General features: G+C 35.2%; 1 protein-coding gene and 1 long non-coding RNA gene across 3 annotated transcripts in view; one reads left to right on the top strand and one right to left on the bottom strand.

The window, feature by feature from the left end:
* Nucleotides 1–20,084, top strand: part of LOC135208868 (uncharacterized) — a 35,900-nt gene extending 15,816 nt beyond the window's left edge. The window contains exons 2-5 of the mRNA XM_064241455.1: nucleotides 16,742–16,804; nucleotides 17,193–17,427; nucleotides 18,079–18,349; nucleotides 19,596–20,084. Coding sequence (XP_064097525.1) covers nucleotides 16,763–16,804; nucleotides 17,193–17,427; nucleotides 18,079–18,323 — 522 coding nt within the window. The 5' untranslated portion in view covers nucleotides 16,742–16,762 and the 3' untranslated portion in view covers nucleotides 18,324–18,349; nucleotides 19,596–20,084. The remainder of the gene's footprint in view (nucleotides 1–16,741; nucleotides 16,805–17,192; nucleotides 17,428–18,078; nucleotides 18,350–19,595) is intronic.
* The window catches only part of LOC135208870 (uncharacterized), a 231,619-nt gene that overhangs the window by 13,225 nt on the left and 195,882 nt on the right, over nucleotides 1–22,512 (bottom strand). Inside the window, exon 5 of one of the 2 annotated variants that reach the window (XR_010313233.1) lies at nucleotides 16,428–16,473. The exons of the other annotated variant lie outside the window; for it this stretch is intronic. This is a non-coding gene — a long non-coding RNA (uncharacterized LOC135208870). Of the gene's footprint in view, nucleotides 1–16,427; nucleotides 16,474–22,512 lie in introns of those variants that run through there. 2 annotated transcript variants of the gene reach the window in all.

Below are 22,512 nucleotides of genomic sequence, written 5' to 3'. Positions count from 1 at the left end.
GGTGTACTGACAAGGGCGGCTTTTGTTCAATTAATTGCCCTGCCGACCATGACAGTTTTAAAAGTGGATGCTTCGGCAAATGGAAGTGCTGTGTACCCTGGTCATAGATTGTGACTTGAGGCTCTTTGATGGATAGTTGAGGATGAACTGGCTTTTCCTAAGGTAGAATTCCTGGTTACACTTATCACGATTATCCACTTACTCCGTTTCCTTAAGATTTTCTTAGCATCTAAAATTATGCCTGTTTTCCGGCTGCTACATATAGGCTTACATAGATTGTATTATGAAATGCATTCCAAGATGGGCCTTTATTTTTCCATCGGAATTACTTCCTGAATATTTATTTTCATTCTTTTTTTTTTTAGGTACAACACAACCTCATTGCTCCTCTTCAGTTTCAAGTTTAATGTAATTCCTACCCCTAAGAATTGAACCAACTAAGATTTATCACTTTCTAATCTAAAACACAGAAACTGACAGTTGATCAAGCCATTCAAAACAAGAAATGTGAAATTTCCCGCTTTCATTTATTGCTCAATGATTCACTTTAATTTTTAAATGATCGTTTTGTCGTAGGTTAAACCTGAAGTCCATCGTAATTCCCTTTCTTTTTTCTTTTACTATGTCATTGTTATTTTTTTCATGGACTGTGTCAGCAGGTATTTCTGGACCGGTCACATCGTTAGATCTCTCTCTCTCTCTCTCTCTCTCTCTCTCTCTCTCACACACACACATAACTACATACAACTGCAGCATAATTTATCACAGGTAGTATTGGCTTTTCAATCGATGTTTGTATTAATCTATCTATTCCAACTATTATACAGAAACTTTTATCTTTACAGGAGGACAGTATCATGGCGTTGACGACCCTAGAAATCCTGGACTCTCCCAGCTTTTTTTAATTATTTCTACATTTTGCCAAGTGTCCAGCAAAAAAAAGAAAAAAAAGAAAACAAGTAATTAAAGTTTCTGATGCTAATGAGACCTATAAGATAACAGGTTGGTAAAGTGATAATAACCTAACCTTGATCAGAGTTTCGTAAAAGTAGCCAATGCAACAACAATCTCAAATATATTTCTCGTGTTAGTTTCCACTGCACTGATTACCTAACTTTTTTTTTTTAAGATATAATTTTTACATTTCATTATGCCTTTGTTACTTGGTAAACATCTCTGATAAAGACTTACTCGTGTTAAAGCAATGAAATTCTGATGGCTCGAAGCATATTTTAATTTGTTATTAACACACTTTACACAAGTGAGACATATAGGCGTATACTTGTTCAAATAAAAAGCACTACAGATTATAAGTGACTCATTAAACCTTCGAAAATAATGTCATTTTACAATGAATTATAGTTAAGCATCGGGTTTATATATATATATATATATATATATATATATATATATATATACTATTATATAATATATATATATATTTATATCAATAGAGGGATCCACAGTAATATCCTTGTTTGTTAGATATAATATATTTTATACAAAGCTTAAAGCTTTCGTCCATCCTCCTGTGGACTTGATCACTAAGCAAATGAGACATGGTATTGGTGAAGAATTCCAAATAAACAAACAGACAAAGAACATTAACAAGGTTAAAAAATTCGAACAAGTCATTGGGTCGTTTGCCTTTTCATAATTCGCTGTGATCTACGGGGCGGGACAAAGCGCCGGTCTTCTTCCTGAATGACATCTTGACGGTCGTTAACCAAAAAGGTAGTTTGTAGATTAGGCTCAGGAACGGGCGAAGGATGGTTATTTACATTATCAGATTGAAGGAGGCTGTACACATTTCTGAAGTTCTTTATTCTGGCCCTTTTGCAAATTTCTTCACTCAAAAGTAAATTGTTCTGTATTCCAGTATTCCCCTCAAAGGTGTCATTCAAAGTGATGAGAGCTCCTTCCACAATTCTCCTAAGCTTTGTATAAATATATTATATCTAGATAAACAAGGATATTACTGTGGATCCCTCTATTGATTTCTTAGAAGCACGATACAGTGTTTTTATATTGCATTGTTACATCCACGTTCAACATCCACCACACCAATATGACCAATTTCGTTGGAAACTACATTCGACAGATACTTGGTGAAGAATTACTTTTGGACTATCGCCTCTACGAAAGAAGATGCATTTCCGTACAAAGGATTAAGAATCAGATAAAGTTTCTTCGGGATTGTGTAACGGAACAAGTCATGCCTAAGATGTTTGGTTGGATGCACAGAGAATCTTTTTCAGGAGAGCCATTTCCCAAGTACAAAATACTTTTTCTTGAAGACCAGATTCGACTTGCTGTTTTTAGAAAAGAAGAATTATTCTTGGAGCTCCGTCACCAGAGGAATTTACTGCGTGATACGTTTTTGGATATTAACCCCAATATCGATTTCAACTGGATCCTTACTTGCGCAGGTGAAGTAGCTTTTCGCAAATCTATGCAACACCAAAGATCACTTAATGGGAAATTACTGAACTTATGTAAAATGTCACCTTGGAATAAATGTTATAACTCAGACAATATAAAAGTTTTAACTGAAGTTAACCTAGATGAGGACTGCAAAATTCTTTTGAGCCTGGGTCTTAATTTTTCTTTGGGGATGGAAGATATGGATTTTATAAAAGGAATTGGAAATATCAATTTGTTCAATTTTAAAAATTCAGACTTTAACATGGATTTCGTCAAAGGGATTTTATTCAGTTCGTTTGAGGAAAAAACAGTACATCTTCCTAAACGTCTTTTAGAAGCTCTTCACAGACTAAAAAACAAATCTGACATTAAAATATCTAAGGCCGACAAGGGGGGATGTGTGGTGGTTATGAGTAGGACAGATTACCTTATTAAGGCAGTTAGATTGCTCAGCGACGCTAATACTTACAACAAGATTTCTGTAGCTCCGTCCATTTCTGACATTCAGGCCACGTTTAACAAGAAAATTAAGGACATTATAAAAGGTAACATTACCAGAGAAATGAAAGAGGTTATTCTCAGTAAATTGACAAGAAAACTACCCTCGTTTAGTTATTTCTATGGTCTTCCAAAAATCCACAAGGAGGGCATCCCATTTGAGGGACCCATTGTAGCCAAACTGCAATACTCCTCAGGCTGATTTGACCTCTTGGTTGGCAGAGGTTTTGGGTGACTTAGTGGGTAATATATCTAGCTCCCATCTTAAACATAATCTTAAAACATAATAATGTAGTAGTGTCTGGACATCGTCTCCTTATTCACTAATGTGCCTCTTGATTTTGTTCTAACTAATTTGGTCAAAATTGCCGAAGAAGGAAAATCCACGCCACCTATTCATATTAATATGTTTTGTGAGCTTATAAAGACGTGTGTAGAATCCACCATATTTGAGTTTGAAGGAGATTTCTATCAACAAAAAGCAGGGGTTGCTATGGGATCCTCGTTGTCGCCTGTTTTAGCTAATCTTTGTATGGAATTTTTGAAATACTTTTTGTGGACAAACTTCCAGATGATTTGAAACCTTTTATATGGGTAAGATATGTTGACGATATCTTTATTGTTTTTAAGGACGATGCCGAAAGTTTTGATCAGCTTCTTTTACAACTGAATAGTTTTCTTCCATCCATCACGTTTACAGTGGAAAGGGAAGTCGACAAGCGTCTGCCATTTTTAGACTTGGTTGTTCACAGGGATGATGTAAATAAGTCTTTTAAATTCTCTGTTTTCAGGAAAAGTACTCACACAAATACGTACATACATTTTTATTCATATCATGACGAGAAAATCAAACGCAACGTTCTGACGAATTTATTTTTTAGCGCTTTTCGAGTTTGTGACCCTAGTTTCATTGACCAGGAAATTCAATTCTTGACTACGAGTTTCAATAAGTTATGTTACCCCAAGTTTTTTTATCGACAGATGTCTTTCTAGAGCCAGAAGTATGTTTTATAATCCAAGGGAACGCTGTTCGACTGCTAATTTTAAATGCCTTCCCCTTCCTTATAATCATGACCTGAAAAAAGTTTCCAATAATCTTAGAAAAGAAAGACATGAATATATATATAGCGTAGTTTTCCAATACCCTAATACTCTTAAAAAGAAAATTATCAAAAACAGTTGCAGAAAACCAGACACCGATGTTGGAGTCTATGCTATAGGATGTAAAAATTGTGACAAATGCTATATTGGTGAAAGCGGTCGTTCCCTGGACCAGATGAAACGTGAACATGTTGCACCTTGCCATTTGGGCAACGTTTACAGCGCCATTGCCAAGCATACTTGGGATTCCGATCATGCCATCGACTTCAAGGGAGGAAAAGTTATTTATAAGAGTGCGGATAGGACCACTAGGAGAATTGTGGAAGGAGCTCTCATCACTTTGAATGACACCTTTGAGGGGAATACTGGAATACAGAACAATTTACTTTTGAGTGAAGAAATTTGCAAAAGGGCCAGAATAAAGAACTTCAGAAGTGTGTACAGCCTCCTTCAATCTGATAATGTAAATAACCATCCTTCGCCCGTTCCAGAGCCTAATCTACAAACTACCTTTTTGGTTAACGACCGTCAAGATGTCATTCAGGAAGAAGACCGGCGCTTTGTCCCGCCCCGTAGATCACAGCGAATTATGAAAAGGCAAACGACCCAATGACTTGTTCGAATTTTTTAACCTTGTTAATGTTCTTTGTCTGTTTGTTTATTTGGAATTCTTCACCAATACCATGTCTCATTTGCTTAGTGATCAAGTCCACAGGAGGATGGACGAAAGCTTTAAGCTTTGTATAAATATATTATATCTAGATAAACAAGGATATTACTGTGGATCCCTCTATTGATTTCTTAGAAGCACGATACAGTGTTTTTATATTGCATATATATATATATATATATATATATATATATATATATATATATATTATATTATATATATATATATATAATATATATATATATATATATATATATATATATATATATATATATATATATATATATATATATATATATATATATATATATATATATATATATATATATATATATATATATATATATATATATATATATATATATATATATATAATATATATATATATATATATATATGTAACTGGGGGGATTCTCCCCCCATTATTCATAAGGTAAGCGTGGACACGAAACGGAAGGCAGACCCACACACCCCATTACTCATAACCTTTCTCTCTCTCTCTCTCTCTCGGCAATCCCTCTCTCTCTCTCTCTCCAACTCTTTCTCTCCATTTAACAGGTAATGAAAATGAGAGAGTTGCGTTATAACATTAACGTTTATTAACAAGAATAAATAGATCAATCAATCAAGCAATCCAGTCTTACAGACTAACTCAAAAAACAGTACAATGTCTAGTCACCAAAAAAAGTCTACACCCCTCTGGGAATTCTTTGTCCCCCCGGCATTCCAGATCCGTCTGTTTTAAAGATACAGAACACATCCCGGTAAGTACACACACAAGTTTAAAGACAAAGTTAATAAAATGGAACATCTTACAAGATATCAAACAAGCCACCCTTTCCCCCTTTGGCTAAAGCACTTCAACATTTACCCAAACAACCGGACACTTAAACACTGTTAACAAAAAACTCCCCCCGGCGAATGCCACGGCATCTTGCCTGTGACTTGAAGCCCTCTCAAAATCCCCCCATAGGCTTGGGTATGACACTTTTAACAGAAAGAGGCGCACACGCACATACGAACACACAGTTCGATAGCGCCTCACGGTTCTAGCTGCATCCAGTTTCACAAAGGCACTTTGAGAAGAGTTCATAAACTGTCGTGCATTGACTTGTCGAACTAAGCACTTTTATCTCACGCCACCCCTAGAAACTCATTCATCAGCTACTCTCAGGTCGTTACCTCTGCACTGTTCTCCACATTCCATAGGTCACAGGGAACACATGGATAATATATTATTAATCAAAACCCTAGGCCTTACAGATAGCTCGGCCACCTTATATGCTAGCCCCCGCCTAGCAAAATTGCTTATAACACAAAACACTGGCCGGCTTAAAACAAAATATAAGTAAAACTGCACGTCTCTGGCATTATAAAATAAAGTCTTATCACGCTTTATCTCCCAATAACACAAGACGCATTTTCTCTCATATTTTCTGCATTTCTTGAATATCCCTCTTCGCTTGTCTGCAAGTAGCTGCACCTGTAGCAGACTGTAGCAGCTGTAGGAAGACGGAATGCCTCCCTCATTGTAGAAGACTTCTCACGGCTTCTGCAGATCCCCAAAAAACACGCTGTAGAATTCTCTTGATCACCATCATGGTAATACTTGTAATCACCCTGGGCAACACAGCAGCATCCTCACGGCTGGTGGACGTCTTGCTGGCGTCGGGAAACGACTTTTCCTTTTTGGGTGTGTGTTAGTATGTCAGTCGATCTTTGGTCAATCCAAGAAAACTAACCCAGACATACTACTTCTATCAAACAATAATCTCAAAAGGTCAGAAATACTAACTGAACGTCTCCCAATTAACTCCCTCTAATAGATTACTAAATCATAGGTCATCATCACAACTCTCAAAGAAAAAAAAAAACATCAAGTTCTCCAACTCAATTCTCCAAACTCACACATCAGCACACACACAACTCAGAAATCACAGCAACTCCACGGAATTCTGCACTCACATTTCAAACTCGAATGTGCTCACAAGAAAAAAAAAGGAAAAATTCGTAACGAACTCAAGGAAAAAAAAAAAAAGAATCACGTAACACACCCAGACCCAAAAATGTTCTCTCAAACTCTGATATTTGAACAACCCACAAAATCAGTAAAAATCTCCAACTTTTAACAGCAAAACCCCCTTTTACTGCTCAATAATTAATTACAATGAGACTTAATGTCAAACTCCCTTTTACGTAAATAGCAACCCCCAAAAAATTACATCTCCCGGTAAAATCAAATCTCCCGTCCAAAAAGAAATGTTACTTAAGCTCAATCCCCAAATTACATCTCTCACAGGAAAAGGAAGAAAATAAAAAAAAAAGATAATCACAAGTAGATTTCCCCAATCACAAAATACATAATACATGTATAATATGCATAACTCCCGCGTTTTTCCCAAGAAATGCTCCATGTAAAGTTATGGAATTTGCCAGAAAGCAAACTCTCACACATGCGCTTTCGTGAAATGCTATTGTCAACATTTCCAGATATTGCAAAAAATTCTGATCTATCACCATCAGAGGAAAAAAGTCAGCACACGGCTCATCACATCGCTTGTCAGCAGAAAAATCGCCTGCGGACGCATGCTCTAACATCAGCATAAGAATTGTCTAGTCAGACACATAAGTTTGGAAACTCATGATTCTCAAAAAAAACGTCTAACAGACACATTTCACAGAATTAACTCCAGGATATGACTAATGTGTTCAAAGACTGTCTCAAAGACTCATTCTCTCAACATTATATGCCTCAAATTATATGCCTCCAAAATAACACACTTGTCAACATAACAAATGCACACATCTCCATAGGACTCGTATTGCAGTAATGCCATTCGCCTCTAAATAGTCACGAAACCAAAAAAGAGAACCACAGAAATCTTCTCTTGTCTCGAAAAAAACTCCCATAACCACAAAAAAAAGGTCACCCGCCAAAGATTAATTCCAACTCCATTATGAGACACCATATTAATAATAACACCACTCCGGTTATAAAAATATTTCCTCCATTTGGTTAATAACCAACCCCCTTATATTATTCTCTCTTATTTCTCCAATAGCCACATGTCAATAAAAAAAAAGACACCACTCCAAGAATAGAGAATAATCACCTCTATTTCGGCAAATACAAAATATTTACCTCTATTTCCCCAATACTCCATGTGGAACAAAACAAGGCTCCAAAAATATATCTCCAAAAAATGTGCTCTAGGCATCTAACTCACTCACTCACAAATATTGCCCCATAATCTCCAATATGTGTCTCCATTTGCAACAAAGATGGCTGCAAAATAATTGAACTAAACATAGCTCATATCACATTGGCAAATATCAAAAATGGCCAAAAAAATATATCTCCCATATATTATATCTCAAAATATAACTCCAAAATAATATATACCTCCAATTATAACTCCAAATATATCTCAATTATAACTCCAATTCTCCAAAGAATAACTCAATGTTATAGTCAAAACTATAAAAACTCTCTCCATTTAGCATAATTGCTAAAAAAAAGGGCAAAAACTCGGCAAATAAAACTGTCTAGAAAATTCTAGAAAAAATCACCAATGTGCCACAACTCATATAACAGAACTCCAACTCACAGTGTCTAAGCAAAGACTTCTCCATATGCACTACGACATAGGCCACTAGAAAACTTAACCAAGTTTCCTATCTCTCACAAAGTTGTCACAAATACAACAAGGGTATTGTGCAAGAAAACTCACAATTTCTGGAACACAAATATCCAGAGAAAAAATGTAGTGCCATTACGTATGCATTCCAACTATGCAAGAATTCTCCCATATATTTCTCTATAGCATCAAATAGCTAAAACACAAACACATCCCGAACAATGACTCTAAGTCACGAACTGAGATAATTATTTCACACTAACTGGAGAGAAAAAACAATTCAAATTCACCCATGGTAAAAAAAAAACTTGTGTCAGCTATGGCTAACATCCAAAAAAGGAGAAAAGAAAAATCAACGGCACTGTTAACTCTCTCCCGTAACTCACTAGATGTCAAGCAATTATCTGCTGAACTCATAAAAAAAAGGAAAAAAAACTAAAAATAATGTGTTGTTAGTTCCTCCCAAATTCAAAAAAGATTTCACCTCCCTTGACAGCATTAAAACACCCACGTATTAGTATAAAAAAAATCAGTATCAGAAATATCATTATCACAAAATCACCAAAAAAATTGCTATCATCAAAATCATCAGTATCAGTACAAAAAATATCACCAATGTTAATGCTTGTCCATTCTCCAAAAATTCAGCACAAAATTCAGCAAAATCCCACACAATTCACCAAGATTCAACCAGATTCATCAAGATTCAGCAAAACTCATCCCCGTGAATCACTGAAATATTCTCCAAAGTTACAAAAACTCAACAAATAATTAAGACAAGACTTCTCCCATTAATTCATTGTATAATTATCCTTGAATAATTATCTGTAATAATTATTGAATAATCTCCCATGAAATATCTCAAAACTCTCTCGCAAAAGCAAGTCTCCCGTAATGATAATTATTACTTAAGCAAACCCTCCCGTGACACATCTCAAGTATAATAATTATTAATAATAACAATAACTCTCCACAGCAATAATTCTCTTGCAAAAATCTCAAGTAAGGGTGAAATTCAAATAGCATACACAGTATTGCTGAATCCTATGACATACAATTTCTCCAGCATACACCATGACATAACACCATTGCCACACAACACAGATACAACACCAATCATCGGCATTTCAAAGTAATTTCTCCAACACAATAAAAAATAATCTGTGTATCCCCCTTATATTTGTGTCTTTCAAGGCACAAAGAAACATATAACACATCCCGTGCATGTTAACTACTTTTCCCCTCATTCACGGAAAAGAAAAATCTCTTTTTATTTCCTTTTCTCTTCGTCCAAGAGAGAGAAAAAAAAATCTCTTTTCTAAAAAAAAGACTCTACGGGCATTTCACTTCATCAACTAATCAATCAGCTGATATCTTAGCATCCAATGTCAAGGCCAAATCCATACCCCAACACAAAAAAAAAAAAAAAAAAAAAGGGGGAGTTCACCCACACTGAGAAAAAAAAAATTTCTCCCCCCCTGAGAACAACCCCTCAGTCAAGCGGCAGAACAGCCCGAGGCATACCAGTAGTATCCCCATCTCCCCTTGAACAGTGTCTTAGGACCCCCTCCCAAGGTATACACTAGTGCCCTCCCCTGCACTATCTCTCGAGGGAGGCCAGTAGTACCCTCCATGCAACAATCCCCCAAGGGATGCCAGTACCCTCGCAATGCAACGCGCCTCTCTGCAGAAATGTGCTGAGCCCGTAAAATTGTGGCCGCTTATCTAAGCACAGTTCACATGCATAGAAAAATACACCCCTATGTTTTAAACAAAGACGAATGCATACGTCTATTATAAACACGTGCAAATAAAGAAAATACGTCACCATGGGGCAAAGACAAGAAAAATTGTTGACCTCTTGAACCAATCCCATAACCCTGAAATATTTAAACAAAACCCACCCCTTCAAAACAATAGTTTAACACTCACCACTCCATAACGGGAACAAAAAGAACTCGAAATTCTCGTAAAACGCGGCAGTGATACTAACAACAACCGCCGCACGGGTATCTCGGAACACACTCGTCATTGCACAAGCAAAAGTCATACTGGGTGCGCTCACTGCTTCTAGGCTGACTCCCTGGGAAAAATGCTGAGTCCAATAAAATCCTTCCCTCCCTTTAGCACAGTTAACAGACAGATATTTTCTCATTTTTTCTCACTAAGTAACTGAAAACTAACAGTTTAACGATTTTCCACAATCCCACCAAGGCTTTGTTGTTCGAAAACTATCGCTAAGCCATAACCCCTTTTATTTTCTAACTGGCCACCCATCTCTACATTGGCGTTCCTAGGCATAGAAAAGAAAGAAAACTTTTATACCCCCTCTTAACCGCTTGCCACCACTGTAACTGGGGGGATTCTCCCCCCATTATTCATAAGGTAAGCGTGGACACGAAACGGAAGGCAGACCCACACACCCCATTACTCATAACCTTCTCTCTCTCTCTCTCTCGGCAATCCCTCTCTCTCTCTCTCTCTCCACCTCTTTCTCTCCATTTAACAGGTAATGAAAATGAGAGAGTTGCGTCATAACATTAACGTTTATTAACAAGAATAAATAAATCAATCAATCAAGCAATCCAGTCTTACAGACTAACTCAAAAACAGTACAATGTCTAGTCACCAAAAAAAGTCTACACCCCTCTGGGAATTCTTTGTCCCCCCGGCATTCCAGATCCGTCTGTTTCAAAGATACAGAACACATCCCGGTAAGTACACACACAAGTTTAAAGACAAAGTTAATAAAATGGAACATCTTACAAGATATCAAACAAGCACTTCAACACTTACCCAAACAACCGGACACTTAAACACTGTTAACAAAAAAACTCCCGGCGAATCCACGGCACCTTGCCTGTGACTTGAAGCCCTCTCAAAATCCCCCATAGGCTTGGGTATGACACTTTTAACAGAAAGAGGCACACACGCACATACGAACACACAGTTCGATAGCGCCTCGCGGTTCTAGCTGCATCCAGTTTCACAAAGGCACTTTGAGAAGAGTTCATAAACTGTCGTGCATTGACTTGTCGAACTAAGCACTTTTATCTCACGCCACCCCTAGAAACTCATTCATCAGCTACTCTCAGGTCGTTACCTCTGCACTGTTCTCCACATTCCATAGGTCACAGGGAACACATGGACAATATATTATTAATTAAAAAACCCTAGGCCTTACAACATATATCATATATATATATATATATATATATATATATATATATATATATATATGATATATATATATATATATGATATATATATATATATATATATATATATATATATATATCTATATATATATATATATATATATATATATATATATATATATATATATATATATATATATTCTCGTATACATATTCCTGAACCATTCTTAATACTAGACAAATCTCTACGTGGTATACCCGAAGATACCCTCCTTCTAAGCATCAAGATACAGCAGGAAGTACGCATTCTGTCATCATGTAAATAAACACTCGGCTCCTTAGTTGAATGCATCAGAATTCAAGCGGTTGTTGCCTAAATAAGAATCATTTATGGCTCTGTTATTAGTTATAAATCGCCACATGGGAAAGAATTTAGTATTAAAAACTGCAGCAAATCTTAGCGATACAAATGCGATTAACTCTGGAAACTCAGTGAAAAATGTTAAATATAATTTAACAAAAATGTATTAAAGTCTGACGGGGAAAAGATTTTGGCAAGAAAAGACGTTCAACATTCACACTCCTCCTAACGAAACGGCCATGTAATTATGTTAACAAGTACAAGAACAACATCATAAAAAGCGGAATAAATAATTTTTGCGTTTTTTCAGGCCATTAAATTAGTCTTGACTCATTAGAAGACTATTTTACTCATTTTCCAATATGAAAATTCCTGCAGATTTCCAAGTAAATTAATTACATAATGAGCGCTGGTTGAGAAAGTGGATTTCGAGACGAGCAAATTTTCTCTCTCTCCTAAATATGAGCTTTGAGTGCTTAATGAACGACGTAGAAAAGCCGAAAAATACTTCTAGAACTTTATAGTGCCCCTTTATAGCCATTATTATCATTGTTAGCAAGGATTATAAGTTTAATAAATATTTGTTGATGTTGTTGTGAAAGTTCATGCTTTAATTTAAAAGTCTTCACACTCGAGTTTCTTCCTAATGTTGAGTGAGTTTGAACTGCGGGGTTGTGTTATGCAATTAAAAGCAAATGTGTTTCTTTTAACGACAAAGCATTACCGCTGAGCCTAATCAGAAGACGTTGACTATAGCAGATTTTCTTTAACCCTTTCCCACAATATTGGCTACTTTCTTAATCACGGCAATCAGCTGACTCATACCCTCTCTCTCTGTCTCCCTTTTGTTTCTTAAGACCATTTCTAACGCCACTTGCCTTAGTTCATTCGCAAATCAGCTAAGTAGCATAAACATACTAAAATGTGTATAAAGCAAGCAACTTATATGCTAGAATATCTTCGTACGGTTCAGTTAAATCTGTAACAAAAAATTAAAACTTATTCTTGCTTAGGGGCAGCAAAATTTGGATTTCTCCAAGTTGAAAAATATGACGAAGAAGAACTGGGAAACGTCCAAATAACGCATATCAAAACTACTCTAATGAGAAGCTAACAATTAGTTCCCCAGCACCAAAGAAAATTACCGTAGAAAGAAACTAATTACAAAGTCTCAGAGATAATCATGGAACGTCGGCTGTGAGTGGTTGGGTTGTGCGGAGGGGTTATTGGGAGGGACTAACCAGGGTCTAGGGAGGGGTTGCAGGAAGGAGGAGAGATGTGCAGGAAGGAGGAGAGGTGAGAATAGAAGAGTGAGGAAGTCCAAATACTCCTCACAGGAGTAATTAATTGAGAGGACGAAATCATTACAACTGTTCTTCCTATATCTTCACTCTCCTTCTCTTGCCATACTTTCCCCCTCCTGCCATCCTTCGCACTCCCCTACCCATGCCTCCCCCAAAGTGGACACTGGACACTCACATAACCCTTCTGCTTCTTCTTCATCACCTCGAATGATTCCTACCCAGGTTTAATCTCCAAAGCGTTTCCTGCTCAGTGAACTGTCATAAAAAACAAAAGTGACCCTGCGTGATTAAATTGCGCCTTAAAAAGCTAAATTTTTGACATCCAAGATGCTTCTGTTCAGACAAAACCAATAGAACTATATGTGGATGTTGCACTTGCCTCACATTTGTATGGCCCCTTGTATATATATATATATATATATATATATATATATATATATATATATATATATATATATATATATATATATATATATATATATATATATATATCAGTAGTCTAAGCTTGTCTTCTGTCCCGATCTAACTCAGTAGCGCTGAGCCGTACATGGCCAAGAAATACAAGAAACGCCAAACCCGAGGAACAACCTAAAGAGTAAATAAACCTCCGGGCCACCTACACCCCATTTCATTACCTCTTGAATAACTTGACAACCCATTACATTCTTTTAAGTGAAGTAATTCCCAACAACGAATGTTTACTTGCCGATTGAAGACAGGATGAAAAACACAGGAAAGTTCCTGGCGCAATATAATATGAGAGAAGAAGCAATCATAAGAGAGAGAAAATGTTGAAAGAAATCGAGCGCAGCTGATGCAACAGTAATATTCACTGCCGCTTGTTTGAAAGTGTACTCTGCATACATATATCATCAATATTGTAATTATTATTATACTATGTGCCTTCGATGCCTTAAAATCCATTAGCTTACATTAGAAAATCCCAGTATTTAAAATAATGATTAAAAAAATTAAACAAAAAGGAAAATTATAAGCAAATGGACATACGATAACAAATAGCGATTTTACCTACAAAAGTTGCAATAAAATAGAGCAGAGTACTTTAAGAAGAATTAAATCCTCCTTGAAGCAAGCTTGATCAATTACCTATAAATACTTACAAGAACCCACAGGGATCAGCTTGGTAGATTTCTAAAACATGAAAGAAATACCCTATAAAACCCCCTCTTACTTAAACATCAAAGGAGAAAAAAAATATGTATTTACATCTAAAGTGGTTTGCGTCAAGGAAATGCTCCCCTTATAAACCTGTAAGGCACAAAACACTTCCCAGGCCCTTCAGTAAAAAAAAAAAAAAAAAAAAAAAAAAAACACCTTACCACAGCACAAAAGCTCGATCTCAAAGAAACCTTCTTAGTATGCCTCTACAAAGTATCTACCCTTTAAACACACCTGAAGCTAATAAATTCAATGATTTTCCTGTAAGGGATGCTGTTATTCTAATGCCGTTTCACTTTTCAGGTTCGTAAAATCTTAAAATTTTGTACTGCATCGCAATCCAGTTCCTGGCGTGGAAGTACCCTTCAGGAATGCTATCAAGGCAGGAAACGGATAGAGAGAGAGAGAGAGAGAGAGAGAGAGAGAGAGAGAGAGAGAGAGAGAGAGAGAGAGAGAGAGAGACGAGAAGGAGAGAGGAGAGAGAGAGAGCCGATTCACTGACGCCATAAAAGAAATTAAAATTTTCTTAATTCGTAGTTCTTACACGAAATCAAACCTAATATATGTATGAATATTATTGGACCTAATACACCAATAGAACCTGTGTTCTTTGCCAATTAGCTTTCCACGTGTAATAACAGAACACCTTGAAGATTAATTACTCGGTTACTTCATAAAACGGCAATCAAAATTACATATCACTCCGTTACGTTCCAGCAGCGAAGTAATAACTCCCAGTTTATTTGAATATGATATCAATTAAGGTCACTTCACCTCAAGAAATATGTAAAAGTATATGAATTATCATGATTACAATTTGCATTTAGAAATGAGGAAATAATTATCTAGCAACTGTTATATCAAATGAAAGAAAAAATATAGTAAAAAAACAAAAGTTATGATATTAACATATGTCACTTGAACAATTAATCCTCATCTTATATATATATATTATATATATATATATATAATATATACTACCTATATATATATATATATATATTATATATATATGATATATATATATATATATATCTATATATATATATATATATATATATATATATATACATATGTGTGTGTGTGTGTGTGTGTGTGATGTGTGTGTGTGTGTATGTGTGTTGTGTGTAATGTATACGTAATGTGTATTTGTTCTAACCTTCCCAGTAAATATAATTATTCCCAATTCCACTCTGCCAACGCATCATCAGTTTTTAGTAACACTAACCGACGCTCGTTATACGCGTACAGAAATGCTAATTGCCTGGCCGTCTTGAGCTGTGCATTTGCTTACGTGTAACTAATGAGATATAAACCAGCTCTGAAAGCACACTTAGTTCTCAGTTTCCCTTTGGCCAGGTAAGGTTCCAGTGGGATTCTTCCTCACTCGAGAGCCCCTTTTCTCAACAGATAAGTCAAGAGAGCAAACCAAAAAATTTGATAAATATCCTTTTCACACGGTGTGACCAAATGTTTCTCCTTAAATAAGTTTATATATAAGCTACGTTTTAAAGTAAGATTTACCATCAGCAAAAGCTAACAGCCGCCTAAATTTTATTGGCACTTGGAAAAGAGGTCTACTTCTTGAATAGGTTTGTGATACCTGTCGTTTACCACTATATTTTCCATGAAAGTTCAAGTAAGTTATCCTGATTAATATACCTATATTTGTGTATGTATATTTTTACCCAATCAGATATGCGTTTAATGTGTGTGTGTGTGTTTATGCTGAAGAGCAACCAGTAACATCTTAGAACTTAAGAAATATTTCGAAATATATAGTTGTGTTATTCTCAGACTTTTACCAAATTTAGGACCAGTTTCAACATAAATGCGTCTGAGTTGGTCCTACGCCAAACCGCCACTGATTAATGTCTACTTTCAAGACCTCAAGAGATGTTCCTCTCAAAAGTGAACAGTATTAAATAGATTCGATCTTTGAAGATATATCTATCTCTCACTGAAAATCTTTTTGTATTTGTTCGAAGATATGAAACTAGATCTTTTGCAGGTTATAAGGAACATTGGAGATAAGGACCTCAGATTTAACAGAAATTTATAACTAAAAAATGATAAAATTAAGAAAACAACATACCTGTCTATAGATTTTATAGTAGATAACTGTCTCAAACAAACTGTCCTGGAAGAGAGAAAAAAGCAATTAAAATCAAATATAACTTTACAATTTAGATACAAGAAAAAATCAGCAAATCAATTCATCAAAGAGTAAAAGTTCCACGACTCTTTCCAGAAAGCGAGTGAAATGTAATTTATATAGAATAGAATTTGTTTACATACGCTCAGTGAGGGATTGAGTGAAGAACATTTTAATACATGAATATTGGCAAAATATGTGAATATGTTTATATATTATACGCTTTAACAATATATTTACTGACTTTTTCCAGTTATTGATTGAATGCCTCGAGATGAACCGACCCTTTCTTCTCTTCTTGGTCGCCATATGTGCGGTGAGCCATGAGAACTGATTATATTCCAATAGCACATTATTTTTTTTTCAAAATAAACTTTACACGCACACACATACACACACACACACACACACACACACACACACACACACACACACACATATATATATATATATATATATATATATATATATATATATATATATATGTGTGTGTGTGGTGTGTGTGTTGTGGGTGTGTGTGTGTTGTGTGTGTGTTACTTTGGTCTCGCCAACACCGTTCAGTTACACTACTCTGAAAAGAGGTCTCCAGTAATATTCATACCTCTTATCTGAGCCACTCTTCTTATCCGATCGTCAGTGTTTAAAAGACGAATTTTAAGAAAACCGAGTTTCTTTGTGATAAACTCATGTTATTTTGATTTCAGTTCCTGTCAGTTGCTGCTGATACAGATCAAAATGAAGTAGCTAAAGACAAGGCTGAAGGTGAATTGAAAGATTCCAGGAATAATCTTATTGATGAAGAAGAAGAAAATGATGAAGAGGAAGAAAATGATGAAGAGGAAGAAGAGGACCTAAACGATCCGGAGGCCAAAGATCTGTCAGCCAACCTTCCCTTTCACCCACTGATGCAGGAGTTCCTTGTTAGACATAAAAAGCGAAGTAAGGCATCCTTTTTCGCTGATTTCATTTAGTAAGAAATGGTTTGGCTTGAGAGCAGCACAGCGTACTTAGAGATATGCTAGAGCCCCTGTGGGGCGACAAAATGACTTGAATGATTATTGCATTACATTTCCACCTATATGTTCTTGGCTTATATTGATTGATATATTTTCGTAATCAAACTGACCTCTTTGTTACAAAGAGACAAAAGGAACAATCAGAAAACGCACGTTAGGTTTGCTCCACGGAATTTACACCTGAATTCACTAAATGAGTAAAAAAAGCAATAACGTCTTTCTGTAGCATTATTGTAAATACCAGAGACCTTAATGCTGTGCTTTATAAAGGCCAACAGCTTCTGCGACTCTATAGCTTGATCACTTAAGGTAGATTCTTGGATGAGCCCTATGCTTACGAGACGTTTGTTTTGCGGCCGCTGATTGGCTGGTACCGGGAGGTAGGCAGCTCCCAGCCAATCAGCGGTCGCCAAACAAACGTCTCGTAGACGTACGGCTCACCCAAGAATCTACCTTAAGTGATCCAGCTACAAGCTCCCCCAGTGGCGTATATTAAACGGTGATTCGTTGGTCTCTTACAAAGTTCCCAAACGAAGGGAAAGTACATCACTTAATACCCGTTTTCTCTTAACAGAGAGAGGCTGCATTATAAAGAAATGCCAGAAATGCTTCTGGTCATTTGGTTGCCACAAGATCATTTTCCAACCTGGCTCTATGTGCGCGGAGATTGGCATACGGTGTTGTGCTCAATGCCAGCCCAGTCCATTGTGTACTGCCGCGATCGGTTTTTGTTCACTTAAATGCCCTGCCGGATTCATCACTGATACTGGAGGATGCCCCGGCGAGTGTGAATGCTGTGTACCACAAATCGTGGGATAGTCGATGATGCACTTGCTTTTGCTAAGGTAAGAGTTCCGGGTTACTCTTATCTTGATTCTCTTTATAACCTTCAACCTTCCAGATCTAATCCTTCCGTTACCCTGAATTTCACCCTTTTTTCCTATCCGTCTTTGTGTCGTTTTCTCTGCTCAAATAACTAGATTAAAAGAAAAAAATCCCCTAAGCTGTATTTTTTATTTTTTTATCTTATATAGTGGATAACGATAAAGTAAGTTTTCTGCATACATCTACAGCATACGCACGCAAGTGACCATTATATACATACATACGTATATACATACATGTAAAATATATATATATATATATATATATATATATATATATATATATATATATATATATATGTATATATATATATATATATATATATATATATATATATAATATATATATACCTTCTAATACAAAAGAGGCATTTATAAACTAACTCCGTTTCCTATAAATATTCGTAAAATCTAAAATCATGCTTGGTTTCTGGCTTCTATATATATATATATATATATATATATATATATATATATATATATATATATATATATATATATATTATATAGTATATATATATATAATATATATATATATATATATATATATATATATATATATATATATATATATATATATATATATATATATATGTGTGTGTGTGTGTGTGTGTTTACAATACCTTTCATATGAAATACAGTTAAAGATGGCCCTTTACTTTTCCATTATATTTACTTCTTCCCATCTATTTTCATTCTTCCTTCTTAGGCATAATACCTAATTGCTCCTCTGCTACTTTTTAATTTCAAAGTAATTCCTTACCTCTCAGGCCTGAACCATCTAAGAATTGACAGTTTTTTTTCTAGACGACAGAAAATAATAATCAAATCGCTGAAAAAAATTAAAACTTCCTACTTTCAATTTTTGTTCCATGACTTTTTTATATAAAGTATTGTCATTGCGTAAAACTAGAGTGAAAATTCCTGTTTTTTTTTTTTATATAGTAAAATCTGCCATTGTTATATTTACATAAACTCTGTCCTCAGGCATTTCTGGTTCGGTCTACATCTTCAGCTCTCTCTCTCTCTCTCTCTCTCTCTCTCTCTCTCTCTCACACACACAACTACAAATATGATAACTGCAGCATAATTTATCACAGATTTTGCCTTTGAAAATATGACATTTGGTAATATTCTTTTGTTAGTCGCCTTTAATATTAATCTCTCTATTTTATAATTTAAAACAAAAACATTTTCATCTCTACAGGAGGACAGACTCTGGTGTTGACGACTAGAAATTCAGGACTCTCCCAGCTCTTGTAATTCTTTCTACTTTTTGCCAAGTGGCCAGCAAAAAAATAAAAAACAATACAAAAAATTTAAAAATAAAAAAAAATACAAATGTAATTCATGCCCATCAAAGTTTCTGATGCTAATGAGGTACCTAAAAGACAGCAGGCTGATAAGGTGATAATAACCTAACCTTCATCAGAGTTTCGTAAAAGTAGCCATTGCAACAACAATCCTAATATATTTCTCGTGTTAGTTTCCACTCCATTGAATTACCTAACCTTTTAAGTCAAGTTATAATGTTTACATTTCATTATTCCTTTATTACCTGGTAAATAGCTCTGATAAAGGATACTCGTGGTAAAGCATTGAAATTCTAACGGCTTGAAGTATCTTTTAATTTGTTATTAACGCACATTACACAAGTGGGACATGTAGGCGTTTACTTGTTTAAATACAAAGCACTGCAGATTATAAGTGACTTTCATTAAACCTGGGAAAATACGTGTGTGTGTGTGTGTGTATAAAATGATCCCTGGTAAAAACTTGCCATTTTTCTGATTTACATTATATTACTTAACAATATAGTTTATATGCTATATACGATTCAAGTAACGATTTACTATAAATGTAACATAATTATGGCCAAGTATTTTTATATATAAAATATCTGATGACAAGAGATTTTAATCTTCAACACATGAAAATTATGAGGTATTGAAATATATATTTACAGTTCGTTTTTGACACAGAAAAGGCAAGGCAGATTGTTTCTGGATTTCATTAATCCTTGGCCAACAAACAACGAACCCAAGGAAATTAATGTCTTCCTTAAATGAACGAATAACTCTCTTTTATAGAAACAGTTTCATACACACACTCACACACATTCATGCATATATATATATATATATATATATATATATATATATATATATATATATATATATATATATATATATAGATATATATAATTTTGTAATGTTATATAAATATATTTATAGAGATGAATAATGGGCAATGGAAAGAAAATAGATTAGTAGAGAGACACAGCTGTTTAGAATATATATCTACACATTTCTCAAGAAAAGTACAACTATGTTAACAAGCACAAGAAAAATATCAGACTTAGAAATATATAATGTTAGAAATATATAATATACATAAATGTGTAAGGAAAACAAAAACAAAAAAACACTGAGCATTTCGAAGACAAAATGTCAACAGTAACATAACAGTTTAAAACAAATGTATCGACACATTCATCAAGCAAATTATAAATATGATAACAAGCACAAGAAAAACATCCTCAAATACTGAAGAACTTATTTCTTCATTTTCCAGGCCACTGAATAAAAAAAAAGACGCAGCTCATTAGAAGACTATTTTGCTCGTTTTCCGATATGCAAGTTGTGCAGAATCTCAAGTGATTTGCTTACTTAATTAGTGTCGGTTTAGGACGAAGACTTCCAAACATATTTTTATGAAATATTGAGTCCGGCTGTTTAATAAATTCAAGTTTACAAGTCGAGAGACGCTTAATGAACTTTAAGACATTTATTATTATTATTATTATTATTATTATTATTATTATTATTATTATTATTATTATTATTATTCTTATTATTATTGAGTATTTATTTAGTTATTTACTTATTTTTTTTTTTTTTTTGCTCCATCACAGTCCTCCAATTCGACTGGGTAGTATTTATAGTGTGGGGTTCCGGGTTGCATCCTGCCTCCTTAGGAGTCCATCACTTTTCTTACTATGTGCGCCGTTTCAAGGATCACACTCTTCTTCATGAGTCCTGGAGCTACTTCAGCGTCTAGTTTTTCTAGATTCTTTTTCAGGGATCTTGGGATCGTGCCTAGTGCTCCTATGATTATGGGTACGATTTCCACTGGCATATCCCATATCCTTCTTATTTCTATTTTCAGATCTTGATACTTATCCATTTTTTCCCTCTCTTTCTCTTCAACTCTGGTGTCCCATGGTATTGCGACATCAATGAGTGATACTTTCTTCTTGACTTTGTCAATCAACGTCACGTCTAGTCTATTTGCACGTATCACCCTATCCGTTCTGATACCATAGTCCCAGAGGATCTTTGCCTGATCGTTTTCTATCACTCCCTCAGGTTGGTGCTCGTACCACTTATTACTGCAAGGTAGCTGATGTTTCTTGCACAGGCTCCAGTGGAGGGCTTTTGCCACTGAATCATGCCTCTTTTTGTACTGGTTCTGTGCAAGTGCCGGGAATTCGCTTGCTATATGGTTTATGGTTTCATTTTTCGTATTGCATTTCCTACATATGGGAGAGATGTTATTTCCGTCTATCGTTCTTTGAACATATCTGGTTCTTAGGGCCTGATCTTGTGCCGCTGTTATCATTCCTTCAGTTTCCTTCTTTAGCTCTCCCCTCTATAGCCATTGCCATGTGTCATCGCTGGCTAGTTCTTTAGTCTGTCTCATGTATTGTCCGTGCATTGGCTTGTTGTGCCAGTCCTCTGTTCTGTCTGTCATTCTCCTCTGTCTGTATATTTCTGGGTCTTCGTCTACTTTTATTAGTCCTTCTTCCCATGCACTCATGCACTCTTTAGCCACTCGTCTTCACTGGTTTTCAGATATTGCCCCAGTGCTCTGTTCTCGATGTTGACGCAATCCTCTATACTTAGTAGTCCTCTCCCTCCTTCCTTTCGGGTTATGTATAGTCTGTCCGTATTTGCTCTTGGGTGTAGTGCTTTGTGTATTATTATTATTATTATTATTATTATTATTATTATTATTATTATTATGAAAAACTTATCATTCAATAAGCTGAAAACCTTTCACTGTATTAAATTTGGTTCCGTTTCCCGCCATGGATATACCACTTCATCTCTTCACCTATTTCG

The sequence above is a fragment of the Macrobrachium nipponense genome, chromosome 35 (genome assembly GCF_015104395.2).
Source record: "Macrobrachium nipponense isolate FS-2020 chromosome 35, ASM1510439v2, whole genome shotgun sequence".
In the NCBI taxonomy this organism is placed as follows: domain Eukaryota; kingdom Metazoa; phylum Arthropoda; class Malacostraca; order Decapoda; family Palaemonidae; genus Macrobrachium; species Macrobrachium nipponense.
This window is presented reverse-complemented; position numbering and strand designations above follow the sequence as displayed.